This window comes from Phasianus colchicus, chromosome 8 (assembly GCF_987193195.1).
Source record: "Phasianus colchicus chromosome 8, bPhaCol1.hap1.1, whole genome shotgun sequence".
In the NCBI taxonomy this organism is placed as follows: domain Eukaryota; kingdom Metazoa; phylum Chordata; class Aves; order Galliformes; family Phasianidae; genus Phasianus; species Phasianus colchicus.
The window spans coordinates 7,012,313-7,034,194 of NC_143443.1; the positions used below are offsets into that span (position 1 = coordinate 7,012,313).

Genomic DNA, 21,882 nt, shown 5'->3' on the forward strand with positions numbered 1-21,882 from the left:
CTGTTGCAAGTAGGGGAGAGAAAAAATAAAGGCTGCATACAAAATAAATTCTTCTGCAAAACTGAGCTTGGATCAAAAAAAGGAATTGTTAGACACAGTATTTTGTTCCCATACATCAATAAATTTATGATTCCAGATTTTTTTCTTTCATACGTACATAAATTCATTATTTTTATATAGAAAGCAATTAAATACACAAAGCAATCAACCATTCTTCACTGAAATGGAGTAGCTACTGAACTTAACTGTTAAATAAAATGAGTTGTTTCACCAAATCCTTTATTTCATTTCTATTGCAACAAATTTTCATCACTAGTCAGAATTTTGAATTGGGAACAATTGTTTCAATATCCAAACTGTACATACCAGGAGTATGTACATACCTCAGCCCTGAACCTGAGGAGTGGTGAGAGTCAGCCTGGTTGAATAGCTGTGTGTAAATATAAAGAGATACACTGGAGAAGACAACCTGTATGCGTTTTTGATAGAAGTGTCCAAAGGATGAGAAATGGTAACAGTGGTGGATTTTAATTTCTCTGGTAGCTGAAATAAGCAGTGTTAGGGCACACTTTCTTGCTATGGAGATCATTATTCCTACATGTATAAAATGTTAAGGAGTAATGCGTTCAGATTTTGTTTAGACTAAGGAAGAATGGATTAGGAGTATCAAGTCAGAAAATAATTATTGTGGATTCGATTGTGAGATGGTAACATGCACTGAAGAAGAGAAAAATGTGAGAATTGGATTAATAGACTTCAGTGAAGAGATCTTTTAACTTCACAAGTTTAGGGGACTAGTAAAGCTCTTAAAAAGATAGAACAATGAAAATAGTATGGCAAAAGCACTGTGGAGTTCTGTGAGGACATAAGATACTGTAGTTCAGTGGGGATATTTTACAGATCTTGAAATCAAAGAGGAATTCCACTAAAAAGGAGAGGGAAAAAAGGATGGATAACTAGGGAGGAATGCAAAGGCATAACAGAAAAATGATTTGTTGAGGTGTGAAGTGACTCATAAGAAGTGATATGAAAAGGTTGGATGTAGTAGAAGGTAAAGTGTTAGGTGACTTCTAAGGAGAGGGCAAGTGAGTTTCTAGCATTTTGACTGACTTAGTTGAATCTGCATTGTAGAAAGTATTAATTATAACCATACTGTTATAAAAACATGTTTTAGTCCAGTTTATTTAGGCAGTACACTAGATGAAATTCAGTGTAGTGCTGAGTACTTTGGCTACAAAATAGCTGTTGAGCATCTGCTGGAGCAACTTCCAGTCATCATGGTTTATCAACAGAATATGAATCAATACTGCTGTGATTTAGTTCTCAATAATCTTTCAACAGATGTGTCCAGTAATATAAAAGAGGCAATTATTTTGCACTGCTTGACATGAACTTGGACTTGTTGGAACTATGTTGGACGTTTTGATCAAGATACTGTAAAACAAACAAGGATACAGAACAATTTTGAAAACTGGGGGAGACCACCTAGCATGGTGAAAGCTTGTTAGGATATGACTCATGACGAAAGATTGAAAGAATTAGATTTAGCTCCTGTGAAAATCATGAATTGAAGCAAATGTATGGTGGTAAGACATGTATAGTTAGAAGAAGAATACGTTTACCCTGCAAAGATAAAGGAAATGCAATTTAATCTTCAGCAGTAAAAATTAAATTGAGTATTGGCAAATAGTTGATAATCTAAATATATCATAATGCAAACACAACTGCATTATGAACACCACTAGATGTTACTTTTCAGATCTGCACCTTCTGTTGTAGGTTCTTTCAAATCTCTTATTGCAATATGTGTGTGACAATGCCTATTTATACAAATAATCATTGCTTATACTTCTGATCAAAAAGTTTATTCAATACCTTTGCTGACAGATATGAAATTTATGGGAACTATGTCACGTATTTTATTTGCAGTCAGCGTGAAACTCTGTCCTTCCCAGTTTGCTACTGAGCAAGCCATAGTGATTGCATTTGATTACATTCTGTTAACCAGGTCCAAGTTTGAGATAGCTCCAATGACTTGACTTGGCCAGGAATGAACCTTTTATATCTAGATAACAGTTGTTTGAAATGTATATATTTTATTTGTTATTACTTTCGATGGGAAGATGCGTGTTAACAAATTACTGACACTTTTTAAAGTGCTTTAAAAAGAAATTTAATTATAAGGTGTAAAAATAAGTTGGAAAACCAAAGATTAGAGATTGCACTTGACTACAGTTTTCATTTTTTGATTTCCTATTTAATTTATTCTTGCTGGTCCAGATTAGTCCTCATCAGATCAGATGCAAAGGAGTCTTTGTTGTTAAAACAAAATAACCTATTATTATACAGATTTTTGGTGGTGGTGGGTTTTTTTTTTTTTTTTTTTTTTTTTTACATTCCACAGACTATAGGCTACGTGGAATGAATGCCACATGGAATAGCAAATGCTGAAATTCACACAATATTCACTTCTAAATTCTCAAGTATTACTGAGGGAATTGTGGGGAGAACTGTGGAAATGTCGTGACAGTGGTTTCTTTCTATGTAAATTATGGAGTTATTTCATGGGACTCTATTGAAAAGGAATGTACTAGAGGGAGAATTCCTCTTGATAATCAACTATTCATGTGATTAACTATCATGGCAAAACACTTAGAGGAAAAAAAAAAAAGAAAAGGAGGATTTCTTTCTAATAAAGCAACGTTTTGTTACTTTGAAAAAGCCTATATTGCATTCTTCCATTGCATCTTTTCTGTGAACTGTTGTAAAGATGCCAGAATGAAACTTTGTAAAGGAGAAAGGAATCATACTGTTGATGGTCCTGGTAGATGCATTAGCACAGTTCTCAGTGTTTGTGTGTGTTCCTGGGGACTTACACAGGGGATGGCTATATTGTGTGATTCAAGATATAGTATTATGCTGTGTAGAGCAGCTTGGCTCTGCACTTCAATGTGGGGTCATTTCTTTGTCACTAAGAAAAAAGTAGGTCCTATTATTTGTCACATTTAAATGAAACAGAAATCAACCAAGCTACTTTGTAGCACTATAAGATGGATGGCAGAAAGGCAGGTTTCTAAATCCATAGGAATGCTAAGCATTCAGTTGTTAAAAGATTAATGAAATTCTTCTTCAGCTGCAAAATAAAAGTGAAGTCTCAGAAAAAGTTTCTTCTGGATGTTTTCTGTTTTCAATCCAAAGAAAAGTTTGAAATTGAAAAAATTGAGGCTATGGATACAGACAAACCACTAAAGCAGTTGCAACTGTAAAGTATTTGGATAAATTCTTCCCATCTGTGGTGTTATATTTGTTAGAGGAAGCCCTCAGAATTGAGAAGAAGAGAGAAGTGAAGAAGGAAGAAAATATTTCATGATTTCTACAGGAGTAGTAGTAAAAGGAACTGAAAACAAAACAACAGTACAGGTTTTATCAGTGGCAAGAAGTTGTATACAGGAAGTTAGAGTGCTGAGGGACTTGGAGAACTCCAAGCTGTGTTGAGATGATGTTATCCAGAAGGTATGGTTAACTGCATCACTTGAATGTGAGTCAAACTTTAGACAACAAGTAACCTTACACTTTCTTTCCGGGCTGATGATGAATTTCAAGAGATGCCGGTGGTGCTGCCAGCAGTTGAATTTCTAGAGCTTCAACAGATAAAGAAAAATTTCTCAAACTCAAGCCATGTGATAATTCAGAACCACGTACAGAAAAAAGTTTCTATTTTATTTATGCTTTTTTCCTTCTGCCTTCAGAGCATTCACTCAAAACATGTTTCCTCTTCAGTGGACTCTACGTCAGTTCTCTATTCTGTAAGAGGCAGCTTGTTATATGAGAAATGAGAAAGTGTTCCATTGTTTCTGCCTTGGTGCGATGTATTTCGTGCTTTCTATTTCTACCCTGCAGCTATTTCTGCCAATAGTTATCTTTTCTTTTTTTCTATGTAACACATGTTCAGTATATCCACAGCTACTCATCCCTTTTGCTTATCAAATCGAATGTCTTCTCAGCCATTATCAAGGCACTTCTTCCAGAGGAAAATAATGACATAGAGATCTCTATAAAATATTTTCAAAGGTTGAGAAGGAGCAGAAAATAGCATAGCAATTATCAAATAAAATGTGTCTCAACAAATTACTTTACCTCTCTTTTTCTCCAACAATATCATGCACTGAGACATTAGATAATGCATGATGAACAGTGTTGCCTAATGCAGAGCTTGTAGAGTAATCCTGGAGAAACTTTTGACCGCAGAAGAAAAATCCCATATGGATGCAGTGTTTATTTTCCACTTTCCTTTGAAAAAAATCTTTCTCCTTTTGGCTAGAAATGCCTATGTAATACCTCTTGAGTGGCCAACAGTCAGATCCACAGCTATTTAGAAGTTGTTATGGCTTCATTTTTATTTGGGTGGACTATGTGGAATTCTACTCAATAATTCTCTACACGCAGAAGTTCTAAAAGATTTTTGGAAGAAACAGTCTACACAATTCTATTTGTATTTGTTATGATAATAAGAAGATAAGTCTAACATGGTTCCCTGTGCCTATTTTGCTTGAACAAAGCAGAATTTTTAGTGATAATTCAGAAATGAAAGTAGGGCAAGCATTCTATGATACGCATAATCATTTGAAATTACAGAAAAATGTATAGATTTATAAAAATTGACTAAAATACTAGAAAGACTCTTTTTAAAAATCTAGCAGATAACACATTTCAGTTCAAAGCTTAGTAATTTACATGTCTAAATTTATTCCAATTTTATTCCAGGTAAATCTATATTTGTAACTTGCCGACAGAAATCTTTTTTCTCTCTTTTTGAATACTGTCTCTGACACTATAGAAAAAAACTGCATATTTAGCATTTTTTTACATGTATGTGTGTGTTTGAAACTGGATTTCATATGCACCTGCATTCTGCTCTACGTAACTTCTAAGGTTCAGAATTGACCTAATTCAGATGCTGTTGAACTACATTGAAACAGTCAAGGAGCAAGATTAGATGAGTATGTCATTGTGAGTTCTCATCAGTGAAATCTGCTTTAAAATCAGTGGCAAGTTGTTTGTTTGTTTTTGATCAGTTTTGGTTAACTGTCATTTTTCATGCTTTTACTGTATAGGCACTCATTATAATCTGAGAAAGAATTCTGGACGCTCTCTGTGGCGTCTTTGAAAATAGAAATAGACCTGTAGGAAATTTTATCGGCATCAGGTAAAAGGAAGAGGTTGTGGGAGAAGAGCAAAGATGGAAATTGAACAGGTGGTCATTAGACTTCTATTAGAATGTTTTCTATGACATCCTTCCTTAAAGGATTAACGTGTGTGTGTGTGTGTCCATGTGAGATGCAGGGAAGCCAACATAATGTTAAGGTTTCATAAATCTATCTATAGAGTAAAATTTCAGAGATGTTTTAAAACAAGCTTATTGTGAAGATATTTTCTAGATTTGCAATGTATGAACAAGTGTCCATTTATAGATACATGTAGTGCATTGGGAGGAGGATTGATCATACTACAAAGGCACATATCTGTAGCTTGTCTCTGTGAGCATCTTTGTCCTCATCACCATTCAGTTTTATCCTCCAGCTTTCTTAGGGATCTTCTTTCTGGTATCTCTTTTGATTCTTTAAATTATTAATGTCATTAAAATTTATAATATTCTGTTATTACCTCTAGGAAAATAGAGATTATAATGTGAAACATAATTGTCTCATTTTGCAATTTGTGTTATGATAGTTGGGCACAACTAGAGCAAATTTAAATATTCCCCTGAGCAATGTGGCTAGGTATTACAATCTAACTCAAGCTCTTAATGTGCAGATAAATAAATAGATAAATGAATGCCACAAATTCTTGAAGAATGATCTCTGTCATTAATGTACCACAAGAACAGAAAACTGTTTGTAGGAATACTTCTTCAGTGCTGAGTTGGATGTTGAGAACTACTAATAGCCTGGAGTAATAGTCAGATTTATACTGATGCTTACTTACCAAAATATTTAAGTGCTACCTGAATTATTTAGACTACCCACATTCTGTCCCTTAGTGAAGAAAAAATCCAGCATAAGGGCACATATATACAAGAGCATCCTTTATTTTTCAGAAAAGTGCTCTCCTTCCATCCTGATTCAAAAAATTCAATACTTATAGGTTTGGCTGCAACTTGCTATTTGAGGTGCTAGGCAATAGTTAGGCTCCTTTCCTTCCTTAAAGCATACCCCTGAAGCAAGCGAAAACCATAATCTGTATTAATTTCAGTAACAGTCAGTAACATCATGGGATCATGAAAGCCAGAAAGTGGGCACTTAGTATGGGATTTTGTAAGGAGATCTTGCAAACCGATCAATAAGATCCATTTAGAATGCAGTGTCCACACGTGGTATGAAAGGTAATTAGTGTGCTGTCTTGTGATGTGTAATGATCCATGATCAAGATTGGAAATTCGGGGCATAGTTGCTTATAAAGGTTTAGGACTGAATTAAATGGCTTGCTCAGTTGTCACAGAAAATTTGAGTCCCTAGTTGTTCAAGGGAAGCCAGTAGCTAGTTGCAGTCTGTTTGTGTTTCAGCAAAGCTTTCAATACTGTTTCTCACAATATCAATCTAGACAAAACATCCAGCATGTAGCAAAGCAAAATCATAATGCAGGGAGTGAACAGTTGGCTGAAGGGTTGAGCTCAAAGGATTATTCTGAATGGGGTTACGTCAAGCTGGTTGCCAGACTCTCCAGACTCCAGTGGGATTCTGCAGGGCTTCATTTTAGAGGGCCAAATCTCTTTAATGTTTTTGTCAACAGCTTGGATGAAGTACTCAAGGTATACTAAATAAATGACACTGAATTGAGAGGAACTGTTAGTTCCTCAAGGGCAGAAAGGCCTTGCAGAACAAATTTGTCAAGTGGGCGATTAGTGTGATTTTTAAAAAAGAGCAAGTTTCAGATTTTGCATCTAGGATAGGGCACCCCTGTGTTAATATCTGTACAGACTGGAGAACGAGAGGCAGGAGAGCAGCCCCATGGAAAAGGATCTGGGGGTTCTGATTGATGGAAGTTGAACATGGTTGACCAGTGTGGTCTGGTACACTCCAACTTGGGATATTCTATGAATCTGTGATGTCATATACAGGGGGGAAAAAAAAGCAGATTATTTTTTAAAAATTAACTAGACAAGTAGAGTTTAATTATAAGATCAGTATGAAATGCTTTTTTCCCTTATGACTCCAAGACCTAGACCTAGAACGATATTCAGATTATATGCTGTTATCCTGGTGGATATAAATGTAAGAGACAACTTCACATATAAATTTCCTTTCTTGGCTTTTTATTTTTTTCCCCCTTATTTATCACAGTCAGAGCACAGGTGACCTTTAAAGCTTTACATGCTGCTAAGCCAGAATCAGAGTTTTTCTAGAAATGAGCCCCAGGGTCTGCCAACACCACATGACGGGGAGGCCTGTGGCCATGACACCAGTCCAAGGGAAATGCATCTGCTGCTGAGCAGGATGGCATCTCCTGTTGCCTTCCACAGTTCACACACACACACACACCACTATTCTGCTCCAGGAACTGCCTAAGATGCCCTGTACCACACTGCTTGCAGTCTACTGGGGATCATGTGTACGGTTTGGAGAGGTTCATAGTTACCCTTAGTTTTTAGAGCACTAGCTCTGAAATGCGGTCACGCACAGAGCCTTTTGTTCTGCAACAACTTTTTTTACTGTCCTTTTAAATTTCAAAACTGGAACCTGGTTTCTAATATGAGCAGATCATTTGCTGGTATTAATGGTAATCAGCTGTAGTGTTGTTGCCCTAGCATTACATACAGAACTAAGGCATTAAAGCCTCTAGCTACTGCCAGCTGTCTACACAGGAAAATGTAGCACTTTGAGAGTCAGATTTAGCCCAGTTATGTTCTGGGTCTCTTAGAGTGACTAGGCTCTTTTGTTCAGGATTCACTTGATGCACATAGCTGAGTATGAACAACGCGGATTAATGTACTTAGGAGAACCAACCTGCTCTGTGTTAAGCGTTTTGATGCAGGTTATGGAATGTCTTAAAAAATAACAAATGTTCATGACGTGTAGAGTGCAAAATACAGGTGGCATGAGTTGAATTAAACTTACGGATTATTATCTTTTTTCAAAAGATATCTTCTGTTTCCAGTCATTCAGTCTGTAGGGATGCAGCCTCTAGAGAGTGATGAATTAAAGGTATTCCATAAAGCTGGTGCTCCCTTAGACCACAGTAGCAGAAGCTTAGACACGTGTGTGGCATTGACACCCTCAGCACCAGAGAAAAGTAATCCAGAGATACTTTCTGGAGGGACTCTGTAGAGCTCAAGACAATTCTGTGGTGATCTTCTACAGGGTTATGGAGTGTTAGAAACTTTTGACTTCTGTTAGTGTATATTTTCTGTATTTACTTCACACCAGTTGGTCTGTCATTAATGCAATGAATTTCACCTTCTACAAAGTTAAAAATTTGCATTCCTAAAAAATGATGGGAAATCAACAAAGAAGAACTGAGCCAAAGCTACAGTATTAGTCAGCCATTACAAGTAATTACTATAACCCCATAGTCATTTCACTCTCAGCATTACAGATAAAAATAATTTTTCTTGAATGTTGAGAATACAGCATCAGCTTCACTTCCCCTGATGGCACATTGCTAGATGTAGGCCTTGGTGTCAAAACAGGGCAAGTCCATTGATATGAATTGCTGGCTGTTCTTTACTCTGAGGTACTGAGAGCAGCCCTGTGACCTTGGCCATGAGTTGGCCCAGCTGTGCAGGTTGCACAGCCAGCTGATGTTGGAGATGTGATGTGTAAGGCTGCTGGTGGCAGTGGTAGGGAGCTCGGCTGTAAAGCCATTCTCTGTGATGGATGTGCCTGAAGGGAGGAATGCAGACAGTGTTGCCACATTCCCTGTGGGGAAGGAATCTCCATGGCAGCTGATAGCCATCACAAGCTGCGCTACTGTTATGATTTCAGGATCAGATAAACTCATAATTTTCAAGTGATTTGTTTCAAGGGTAAGAAAAGAGGTTTTTATTTGTTTAGGTACAGAATACATAGAGCGTATAGTTGAGTTGGCATCAGTTGGAACATAAGGGCAGTAGATGCAGTATCTGTCCCTTATCATGAATTTTCTTCATATCTTACTGTAAATTATTCTCTGTGCAGTAATTTACATTCTTGAATGTATCCATCCCTTCCATGAAGCTTCCCTGCTTTCTGATTTTGTAATATCGATTACTTCAAAAGACTTGATTGAGTCATTATTATAAGGATTAGTTTGAAGAAATAATTTAATGTTCTTATGGGAAAAATGTTCTCACAACGTTGTTCTCAGAGGTGGGGGCTGTATTTCCTATAGGTGGTTACATTTTGTATTTGTTGTTTTGTTTTGAGGCTGTAGTGATGTTCTATTCTATCTGTAAATATTTCATTTCTTGTTCTTTACTTTGAGATCTATTGAGGCTATTTTGGGGCTTTTTCCTATCAGGAACTACTTTCACAATATGATAATATTGCCAGAATAGATGGTGCTATGTTAAGCTGTTTTCTTTATTTCAGATAGCACATTAAAAAATGCTGTTATTAAACATAAAAGAAGAACTTCTGTTCTAGACAAAACATGTGCATCTGTAACTTTTGATTCTCCCTTTGTTTAAAAACATTTTTCAAACAATTATAGATACAAATTAAAATGTCTGGACAAGTCTGTTTCTAAAATACTGTGTCTCCATTTACAGGAAATCACTGATAATGAAATATTAGAGTTGGTACATAGTGCTCTTGGGAGGATGACAGTTATCCGGCAGATTTTCCCTCTCTCAAAGGACAATAATCAGAGGTGCATGAGGAACAATCACCGAATATCATCACTGCTCTGTGATCCACAAGAAGGCTATCTTCAGATGCTGCAGGTCAGTAGCTACATCCAGCAGAAAAGTCCTTTTTAGGAATTTGATATGAGATAGTTTTCTGTGACTGAATTACCTCAGAGGAAGAATAAAATGAGTACAGATAAACCCGTGCATGTAGTTTTTGCTCAGTTATTCCTGATTTAAGGCTTTATTTCATTTTTGCAGGACCAAGTGTTTTAGATATAATGTTATGTCCATGGTACTAAAAATCAGTTGTACTAACTCAAAGATGATCTTGGGTATGCCATCCTTTTATGAATCTTTTTCCACATGAAGAAAAAAACAACAACCTGTGTCATTATAGCTTTTTGGCATTACTATTTTTTTATTATATTAATCCTCAGGTATCTGATATAAAAGTATTAATCTTGGAGCATAACGGAACTCTGATATGTATTGGGCTGTGGAGTGTTTCATATTTAGTTAAATGGACTGAGTGCAGTTGATGTATTCAATCTGTCCCATTTCAATAGTCTCAGAAGTCTCCAGCAGCCGATAATTGTTAGAGCATATGAAATATGCACTACTGGTTTGAGTTCCAGATTTTGATAACAGATTTCATAGAACAGAATTGATTGAGTTGAAAGGACCATTAAAGGTCTTCTAGTCCAACTCCCCTGCAATAAACAGGGACATCTACAGCTTGATCAGATTTCTCAAATCCCTGTACAGCCTCACCTTGAGTGTCTCCAGTGGTGGCACCTCTGCCTCTCTGGGCAACTTTGTTCCAGTGTTTCACTACCCTTATTGTAAAAAAACTTTTTTTCATATATATTTTCTATGTCTTCTCTCTTTTAGTTTGAAACCATTTTTCCTTGTCCTGTCACAACAGACCCTGCTAAAGAGTCTGCCCCCTTCTTTCTTATAGCCCCCTCTTAGATATTGGGTCTCCCTGGAGCCTCTCTCTCCTCCAGGCTGAACAGCCCCAGCTCTCAACCTCTCTTCATAGAGAGATGTTCCATCCCTTGGATCATTTTTGTGGCCGTCCTCTAGATGCAGTCCAACAGGTCCACAGCTCTTGTTCTGAGGACTCCATATCTGAACACAGTACTTCAGATGAGGTCTCACTGGCACAGAGGGGCAGGATCACCTCTCCTGATCTGCTGACAGTGCTTCTTTTGGTGCAGCCCAGGACATGATTGGCTTTCCGGGCTGCAATGGCACATTGCTGGCTCATGTTCAGCTTGTCATCCACCAATACTCCCAGGTTCTTTCTGGCTGGGCTGTGCTCAATACAGCTTTTCCACCCACTTGTATTGATAAATGGGAGTTGCTACAACTCAAGTGCAAGACCTTACACTTGGATTTATTCAACTTCATGAGATTCTCCTGAGCCTTGTTCAAGTCCATCTAGGTCTCTCTGGATGGCAACCTCAGGCACGTCAGCAGCACCACACAGATTGCTGTTATCCACAAACTTGCTGACGGTGCACTCAATCCTACTATAGATTATTAAAGAGCATCAGTCTCAGTACAGACCCCTGAAGGATGCTACTATGATTTTACTCTGGCATAGGCAAAATCTCAAAATTTATCACAGATATCAGAATTTTTCTTGCAGTAATTTAAGCTTAAACAGTTTCAATTGGTATTTCCAGTCATAGTGCAATAATTTTAAAGCACAGATCTTGGGCTTTCAGTGGCACTCTACGCATTTCTGGTTTATTTTAGACAGTTTAAGAATCTCCTGTATAGTATAGTACAAGCTGCTGTATAAAACAGAAAACTTTTGTCAGACTGAGCATGTAAGCTTGGTAACACACTTTCTATTGCAAATGTAATTTTAACCTGGGATGGTGTAAGTATGCAGAGGTCAAGTCTATGAGTCAACAAGCATAGGTATTGTGTGTGTCAATTTAGGGCTTGGTAAGGCTGTGGGGAAGGGGCTGCCTGCTTTCTGGGCTTCTGCAACCTGCTCAGAAAGGGTGTCCTTGCTAGTGGGTAACTTGTTTTGGCTTAGCAGAGCTTCAGCAGGGAAAATGTGAGACATATGGGAAGCCAGGAGAAGTAGGAAAATTCCCAAAAGAGAATTGTAAAGGGGGGGAAGATTTTCAAAGGAACAGGAAATGGAGGTGTTTATTTTACTTGTTTGTGCTCTTTAACAAGTCGTAGCTGCAGAGATTGAAATCCTTCAAGAGAAGGTGTGTGGGCATTTTCTCCTCAAAAAGAGCCTCTGCCAGACTCAGATTCTGTCACAATGGATTTGATGGCAAAGTTTGGGAAATCCCAGCTGCATAAATGATATCTCTGAGCACTGGTCTGCTCTTTCTGCACTGGGGAAAGTCTATGCCTGTCTTTTCATGGAAAGAAAAGAGACTTTTGATGTTTGATAGCAATTTTGAGAAATGCTGTAAGGAGAGCAAAGGTCAGTCATTTCAGAGGATCAAAACTATTTCCATTATGCTGAAAAAAATAATGTAACCTGCACCAAAAATCACTTATTGGGGAACAGTCTTACCTTACAGCAGGATTTTGAATATTTCTGACTAAGCTAGCTTATGCATGATGTAATTCAGAGACTCATCCTAAGAGCTCTGAGAGACTTCTCTGAGGAAGTTATTTGCTAAACCAGTAATTGGTTTGCTGGCTTGAATAGCCTCACAGCCTATTACACAAGTTCACTGACAAAAGAACCTTTAGGAATCTAAATACTCTTCCTACTAGTTCACAAATGTGAGTTTTGAGAAGTAACGCATCTTCAGCATTGTGATTTCTTGTCTTTCAGAAATACTATGCTACCTTAGAAACAATCATTAAGAGAATGGAAAAGTAATGTTATTCTTTGCCCATTAATTCTTAGAAAGAAGAAAGAGGTGCAGAGGTGTATAGTTAGCTTTGTGGAACTTGATTCTATAATTTTCTTGTCCAGTCGTGCTGAAATGTAATATCATGAACACTGAAGGGCACTGTATACTATTACCACTTTCTCAGATAAACTGCCCTCAGTATATCTTATGTTACCTTTAAGTTTCTACAAATTGAATATAGGATGCTCTAAGCACGTGCAATTATGTCTGTAGCATTCTGTATCTGCATTTTTATTAGACATTGTCTAAACATGTTATGTAACATCTTGTTGGGAATAGAGCTTATATTCATTTCTCAGTATGACTGAGTTAATGAATTAATTATTAATGGTTCTGTAATTCAGGTACTTTCAATCCTCTGTTTCCCTTTTTCTTGCTTAAAAAATAGTTTTGACCTTTTGCTGTGCAGAAGTACATCACTAAATTACCCGTGTTGCCAAAGGCAGCAGTAGCTCCTAGCTCTGTGTCAGACTGCGTGAATCCACCAGAGGCAGTGACTGCCTGCCAGCACTGAGTCCTTGCGTTGCTTTGAAGTAGTTTGATTAACACCACAGTTTGAAAATCCCTGGCTCATTCTCCCTTGGGCAATTTGAAATTAATAATTCTTTGTTGTCAAGGTTACTTACCAGCTATTGTTAGTTAATTATTTATTTAACGACTTTGAAGACGAATAAGCTAAATTCTGCCAGCCTCTAGCTGTAAGATGTTTAGGAGAGAATTTAGCAATTTTAGCATTAGTAAAGAAAGAAACATTTACATCCAGGATTATTAACTTTGTTCTGGCTAAATTAATGAAAATCTTTTTGGAACAGTTTTGTTCCCGGTGTCTTTTGTACCGTATCCTGGAAAGTTGTTTTTCAGTGGGTGATCGTGTTGGCATTCTGACAAAGCTTTTAAAGATCAGGCTGTTCTGCAAGCTTATCCAAAACCTCACCTGTTCTGAAAGCATTGTGGAAGTCCAATCTTACTCTATCAACCCACTTGTCACAGTTTTGCTCATGCCCTTATTTCTTGCACGTATTATCAACTGGGTTTCTTCTTCAGAAGTCTTCATAAGGTTTTCATCTTGGTCATTTTATTTGAATTCAGAGATCTATGTTAATCTTTGATTGATTCTTCATATGTGATTTCCTGTGTCCCTCTTCTTCTTTTTACAAATGGTAAAGACACTTTAGCACTTGCTGTTTTCCAGTGCCAACGAGTATCCTGTAGTTTGGACCATCAGAACTGTCATTACTGCATCAACAGGAGAAAGTATACTGAAGCACTTTAGGATTTATAACAAATCCTTTTCATCTCAGATATGCCCTATCTGTATCTCGATATGACACTGAATGATGTTTAGTAGGATTACCGCTAATGAAGTTTTTAGATTACTTCAGACCTAATTTTACAGATTTTTGAAGATCATTTTTTCTTCCTCAATGTTATTCATGATGTGTTCAGTTATAAAATCAGAATGTTTTTCTTGTTATGTTTTTGAAGAAATATTTCTCTTCAGAAATCTGGTTTCTGTTCCGGTTACCTTCATCCCTTATTTGCTGTTTACAGTTCATAAGTTCAATTTATGTGAGAGTCTGTCTATAGTAAAATATATTAATGAGCACAGGGTATCTGAAATTATTGAATGTGAACCAATTGTATATAGTAAGATTTGAAAATCAAAAAGAAGAAAACTCTAGCAAACTGTGTCACAAAAATAACGAGGCTGTTCCTAAAAGGATTCAATATCTTGCCTCTCTACTGAAGAACTATTCCTGGCATGGTTTGACATATTTGAAGAGAAGATGCTGAGAAGTGTAGGAGGATATTCCTTGAAACATCTACTCTTCTTTCCATGTCATTCTCCAAAGACTTGACCGTGAGATATCTTTGGAGGCATCTCTTAGCAGTTGCTTCTTCAGAACTGCATTTTTATTTAAGAACTGTCTTCTTTTCCAGAATTACTGCATTTTAACTACTGTACGTGGAGATATATTTTGTAAAAGTTTTTGCCTGTATTAACTTAATTCTCCTATCCTGCAGTTTTATCCAGCTAAACAGCTTGACTCTCATTTGACACATCTGTTAAGTGCCACTGAAAGCAGTAAATATTGATTGAGCCCTATTAAAACATATACTTTCTGTCATCAAGAATTGATGAGCCACGTTTTTCTTTTCCTGTTGTTGTGAAACCTTTAATATAGCGTGTCTTTAGCACCTTAGTTTGGACTTTTGGCTGGATCATCAGTCATAGTTGAAATATTTTTCAGAGAACAGAATGAATGAAAAGTAGTCTTGAACAGATTTCACTGCCCACTGCAGGCATAATCTCTCTCTCAAGCTCCACAGCACCTCTAAAAAGGTGCATTAGAAGAAGGGGGGAAAAAAAAGAAAAAAAAGGTGCCCTCTGACCAAATGCAATTTTGTGAGAGTCTGGATTTTGAAACCCAAATAAATTGTGAAGTTATTTTTTTTCCCTCTACTTAGACTAGCTCTTTTGACCTCTGGAGTTCTCCATTTGCATAATTAAATATTTCACTGAGTTGTTGTTCAGTGCTTTACCAGAGAGTGGATGACAATGGCAGGAAGCAAGGGTTAGCTCCTCAATTTTTCATTTTTATTGCCTCTAAAACATAACATGCTGCCATATTTGTTTATATATGATAGAAAGTAAAATTACGACCTTATACTCTCTTTTGCAATTTAGTGTTACCGTTTGTCCTCCGGTGTGACTGTGCTGTGCTCAGTTTCCTTTATCAAACATCTTCTGCTAAACTTTTCTCAGACTGGGAGCGTTGGCTGTGCCAAATTCTTGAGATGTGTAGTAAGCAATGCCAGTGCCTTCAGCTGACAAGTTTTGAGCTGTACAGTGTAATCCAGGCCCTGTTTAATTGTCAACATGTTGTTAGAAAACATATTGGGAAGGAAAATACACATAATTATGATAAATGCTTGCAAAAACTAGCTGAAGGACATGAAGCATGCAGAGAACAGAAGCTGTAGGTAAGGAGATGAGTGGTGTGAGATGTGTAAAACAGTATAAAGAAAATAATAAAGGAGATAAAAATTGTTCATCAGTTTAAAGAAGAAGAAAAAGGTTCTGATAGTGCAGACTTCCAAATAAAGCTTTGGAAGTCCCATTTTTGAAACACTTAAAATTAGACTGGACAAAGCACGAAATAATGTACTCGTTAAATTCCTTACCACTAGAGAGCTTGCCTAAATATACTTCTGTGGTATGGTTTTCTGTTATGATTTTCTGAAGATTTTATTCAGGCTTTCGTTTGCCTCCGTGATAATAAATAGCCCTTTGGAAGTTTGAAGCTGACATTTGAGTCTTTAATGAAAGTTTGTTTTCTGACTCTGATTTTCTCATGAATGCCAGACAGCTGGCTGTGATTTTGTTCTCCATGAGCAGCAAAGCATACATTTAAAACATAGGCACTCACACAAAGTCTCACAATGGGCTCTGAAAACTAATTTGAGAAAATTAAATGGGTCAAATTGTTAGTCTCTCCCTCCTTACGGTACCCTTGTAAATGTGCTGTTAGAGCATAAGTAAACCATCGATCTTCAGTACTCCTGGCAAGAAGCATCCTGTCATTAGGGACATAAGTGCCTAACTCACAGGATGATTTTGGCAGCAGCAGGGTACAGATGCAGAGTTTGGGAATACCTTTTTGAAGTAGTTGTATCTGAGTGTCTTCTTCCCAGCTGATCTTCTCAGTAGTCTTATTTATCTGGACTTCTGGCACTGCTAGCAGATCAGATTTGGGGTCAGTCTTTGCAGCTTGCTGGCCTTCCCTGAAAAGGAATGATTAGTGCTTTTGAGGGAGCTAAAAGCTATTTTCATATTCTACTTTAAAAGTAAATTCACTCTGGAAATTCTTACGGAATTCATATAGAAGTCTCTTGAAAATCACATTTAATAATGTAAATATGGAAAGATTTTCATTCTCTTGTTGAAAATTTGCTTTGCTCAACTAGTGCATGGCAGCAGTTTTCTTCTTTGTGAAAACAGGTTCCTCACAGGATCAGAAAGGTTCATAATCATAAATTTTTGGAATATGTAGTGGAACAAATCTGAAGTTACTCATGTACAGTGCAAACACTTTAATATATTGGTAAAACAGTCACCATCATTTTTACAGTAGATAGGTCAGAAAGCATTTATTCAGCTCTTACAGCTCCCAGCAAGTGAAAGAGGAAATGAAAATTACAGCTTCTTCCTTCAAGTGGGATGGAAATTAAACACTTTGTTCTTATCTAGGAAGTTTTGTTATATAAAGGGGCATCTCTGCAGGCAGATACATGTCCTTCCCCACTCTTTAGAACTGTAAGTAAGGGAAATAAGTAACGCTGCCGAGCTTGAAAACCCAGAGGAGTCAAGTCTGTTGCCTTACTGTTTCTTCTCTCTGACTTTGCTACCAATTCTGAATAGCTACTTGAAGACAAATTTTCAAATTTACCATTCTCTCAATGTTCTCAAACGGCACTGGTGGAAACAAGGTATAGCTGATCCCTTGGGTGTCTCACAAATTCCCTTTCACGAGTCATTTTTGTATGCAGAATTTGATAGCTAGCTGAAAATTGGAATGTGTGCACTTTCAGTAGCAAGTATTTACAGGCTTTGTAATCCAATTAATCCTTTTTAATTTTGTGGTATTGTTGTTCTGGAGGTTACCATCCAGTACATATGCAGAGATTTTGTAGAAGACTGTTTTCTTCTGAAATAGTTTTCTTCTAATCTGGAGGAGACCAAGAGGTAACCTTGTTGCTCTCTGCAGCTCCCTGAGCAGGGAAAGCAGAGAAAGGTGCCAGGCTGTGCTGCTGGGAACTGATGGTGCGGTGGGAACAGCATAAATCTGAAGCAGGGGAGGCTCAGACTAGGCATTAGGAAATGTTTCTTTACTTTGAGGGTGATCAAACATTAGAACATGAATAGGCTTGGGGTATCAATGCCCTCATTAATTTAACTTTTGATTAGCCCTGGAGCAGTCAAGCAGTTGGACTCGATGGCCTTTGAAGGTCCCTTCCGAATGAACTGTTTTATTTTAGTCTAATCTGAAATACAGTGACTTATGGTGGCCTTGAAAGATATGCAAGTTAATAGCAGCTTGTTGTGAGCATGGTTGTTATAACTATTTTCTTTGATAAGTGCTGAAGGCCTGTAGGACTGTTAAGGTATTAAATAGAATATCATAGAAAATAAAGGAAATTATTGTCACGCTGGATTTAATGTGACATCAGGCCAAAATTTGTGTCTTGCTTTCATTATCTTTTTTTTCTACCCAAAAATACCCAGTAATGACTTAAAGCATAAAGTGAATGTGACTTAGAGAAGAAGAGCATATTTGAGTAGTTTTAGTATTCTTATTTTTCTACCTTAGGGAGGATTTAGGAGAAAAGGAGATAAAAGTTCCTGGTCTAGAACAATCAGAATTTGTTTTCTTTTTCTTCTCCCTCTGGTTTTAGTAGACTGGAAATTGCTAGGAAAAAGGAAAGAAAACACCAACAGAAAACTCCACGCCTATAGGTTTCAAGGAAGCAACTGTTCAGCTGTGTTAATATGAAACTACTCAGGCATCAGATTAGAACTGGAACCACAACTGCATTTTCTAGCATAAAGCTGGTTCCCATTTGGGGTTAAGCAAAGACATTTATTCTATATTACTGTGAATGTACAGGAGCTGGGTTTTCCTCTGTAACTGTGAAGCATCAAAATGACCTTGTTTTCTGGGATAATTTTGGTAGTTCACTGCTGTCGGAGCTGGATACTCAGAGTATGAGTCTATAATTGTTTTGCTGATTAAACAGTACTTTATGCTCGTTTTTTTGGACAAAATTTGCAATGGGATAAAACTGAAGTGGCAAAATAGCAGTAGATCAGTGTGTACAGCAGGATGTATGGAGTAGGCTTTCCTTGTCAAAAAAAAGTAACTTGCTCTGTCTCCTGAAATGATTGTCTGCCTTGCTGCACATCTCCAGATGTGTGACAGAAGGAAGTAAATAGTGTGAAACTTCTCTTCTGCAGACCCTTTCTTTCTGCCACTCAATTTATATCCATTTTTCTTCCAATGGAAAATAATAAAACAATTGTGATACAAAATCCATTATGGAACAAGCTAAAATATTTTGTTTAGGCTGGTAAACAGGTGACTGTTGATTGTTTTTTGTTGGTGTTTTTTTTTGTGTGTGTGTGTGTTGTTTTTTTGTTTGCTTGTTTTTTTGTACATCATGTAGTCTTTGAGTTGTATGCAAGGTTATGTAGGCTAAGACAGTCAACATAACTGCTCTCAAGCTTTTGGTGCATTATATGTGGAGAACTATGTCATAAGATGGGAAGAAAAGCACTAAGGAAGTACCAAGTCACCTGATGTTACTCGAGCTTTCTACTACCAAACCAAGCAAACTGGATTTGGGAATGAGGTTGCATTTCTCCAGAACTGAAAAAGTGCCAAACTAAGAAAATACAAAGCATTTCTGCTCTGTGGCTGCTCCACGACATGGCGATGAGCTGTCAGTTGAAAATGTAGATGTAAAAAGAAACGTAAAGGGGAGTGGAGAGGATCTGTATCTGGTGGCCTGTAAGAAATCTCATAATTTCATTTTTCTTTTACATTTTGTACACATAAACTGTACTGCTTAGCAGTTTTTAAATTTTATTTTTTGCGGAGACTAGAAGAGGAAAAGTGTTGTTGAATAATAAGGATTTGCTTGGTTGCTTTAATTGAAAGCTGTTTGGAAAGTATCTGCAGAACAATGCAAATGCAGTTGAGCAGAAGAAACTTAACAAAAACAAAACTTAGTTGCTGGGAATTTGGGAATCTTATTAACTCTTTAAGTTCATACTTTTCTTAAAAAGAGGAAGTATGGAAAGTAGCTGCTCTGGAAACTCTTGTAAAAGGAAAAGGATAAGAAGATAAGGTGAATTCTGGAAAGAAAAGAAGAGAAAGTAGATTATACTAACAAAACCAAATGGGAGACATGCTCAGAGATAGTATTTATTAGGGTTTGCATTAAGATCCTTGCTTGTGTTTAGTCACTTAAATATGGGAGTATCCTTAGTATTTAGTGTTTTATTTTCTTCCAATTTAAACTGTTCAAAGAGTAATTTTTGTTTACATATGTTTTAATATATTTGTTTAGAAATTTACATATTTGTTTACATATATATTTTTGCATATTTTGATCAGATTAACATCCACCAGAAAACTTTTCAAAATGACTAGGCTTTCAATTTATGTTGAACACCAGATTATGGAATATGGAACATTTTATTTCTTAACCTTAAGATCTTAAGATATTAGAAGTTTGTTTTAGACAGTGTTGCAACAGCATTACATGTTTAAGCTTTACAGACGAGTGACGTTTCTTAGGAATTATGCCATTGCATTAAATTTCACATGTAGCCTTCTACTCATCTCTAGGCACCACCTTCTGTGGTGAATTACAGAAATCAAATGATAAATAAGTCACCATGGCTAAAGCCTTCAGCTCAGTGAATATCTTTCTAGTGTAATAAATAATTAAATCATGGATCTGGCACCTCATGCTAACTGCTCATTTTAGCTTAGTAAAGAGAAAATCAAGACCCCTGAATCTGTGCATAGGTTTGAAGAGGAATTAAGATGATTGAAGAGAGTATCTAGTTATTTTTTTCAAATTACTTCTAGGTAACTGCCACTGCTAACGTTTTACCACTAATTTTACCACTTAGTGATACTGCCACACGTCACCATTGATTTTGTATCAGCAGCTATGTCTTGGTTTGGAAGAAGAAACTTTGAAAAAGCAACATTTGAATGCCGCTAGTGTGTAGTTCTTATTAGAGCCTTTGTCATCAATTACTGCTGTTACCTCTCATAAGGAGGATAAGAAGGCTGACATATTTCCCAAGAAAGTAGAACAATGACCAGTTTCATTTGTATTTGGTGGAGAGAGATGATGAGACGAAAATAATACTGCTGTTTCTTCTCCCTGTATGCTAAGTAGACATGTTAGTATTGTATTTTGCTGTGCTAGAAATTACCAAGATTGCTCAAATGAGCAAGACTAAGAGCTTAATTCTGTTCCATCTTTTTCTTCTTGCTGAAATGACTGACAGGGTAGCAATCCTTGACTTCCACTTCTACTGATAGATAGCTGTACTCTTTCTGTAGCTTGATTTTATATTTGGGTTGCAATCTTTTACATCTTCACTGCACTGCAGTACTGTAGGTAATGTGCAGGTAAGGCAGTGCATCAGAATCCCTTGGCCAGAAAAGCCCAGTTGCTAAGCTGGAAGGAAGAAGATGGGAGCAAATACCTGTGTTTGTCTGAATTACCTTAACTGTTGAACATCTCAAATGTGCTTAGCTTTTGGTTTTTACATATGTCTTCTTTTTTTTTTGCTGTTTGCTTCTTCTTTTTTTTTTTTTAATTTTATTTTCTTGTTTTTATAGTTTCTTTGGAAAGATGCATTAATAAACAAAGAGGCTCATTGTTATTATTGTTTGCAGGTTTCCAACCTGTACCTGTATGACAGTGTGCTCATGCTAGCCAATGCTTTCCACAGAAAACTGGAGGACAGGAAATGGCACAGCATGGCAAGTCTGAATTGCATGAGGAAATCCACCAAGCCTTGGAACGGAGGACGATCCATGCTTGAGACTATTAAGAAGGTGAGAGTAGACAAACCACAATTGTCTGCAAGATTGAGTTGTTTCAGTTCTCCTTGAGTTCAGTTCTCCTTAGCTTTTGAAGAGGCTTTTGACCTCTGTTTAACTTCTATTAGAAGCAAGTGATTTACAGCTACAGTAAATGATCTATTGTTAATAAAGCAAATGATTTACTGCAAATTACACACACACAAGCATTACTCCACTGATGTGTGTTCTATGTCTGTTGCTATCGTAGCTACCTCTTGTGGAGGTCATGTGATTAGAAGCAGTCACATAGATAGATGTGTTCATTTGTTGTAATCCTTTTGTCAAGAAAGCTTAAGGAGCTCGAGGGGCCAGTCAGCAAGGTTTAAAGTTTAGGTTCCAATTACTGCTGCTCAACTAGCTGCATAAGTTAGTTGAGCATTGTTAAATATCTCTTTTTGTGGTGTAGCCCAGAGCAAATGCAGTGTGATTTAGCTAAGTTGTTTAAACTGTCTTGCAATATGTTGAATTAATCAAATATGAACAG

At 36.9% G+C, this 21,882-nt stretch overlaps 1 protein-coding gene across 12 annotated transcripts in view; it reads left to right on the forward strand.

Moving 5' to 3' along the window:
- Nucleotides 1–21,882, forward strand: part of GRID1 (glutamate ionotropic receptor delta type subunit 1) — a 574,706-nt gene that overhangs the window by 454,926 nt on the left and 97,898 nt on the right. For all 12 annotated transcript variants that reach the window (XM_090144797.1, XM_090144806.1, XM_031602451.2 and 9 more), the window contains 2 exons: nucleotides 9,746–9,919; nucleotides 21,210–21,371. In XM_090144797.1, the coding sequence (XP_090000923.1) occupies nucleotides 9,746–9,919; nucleotides 21,210–21,371 (336 nt within the window). The remainder of the gene's footprint in view (nucleotides 1–9,745; nucleotides 9,920–21,209; nucleotides 21,372–21,882) is intronic.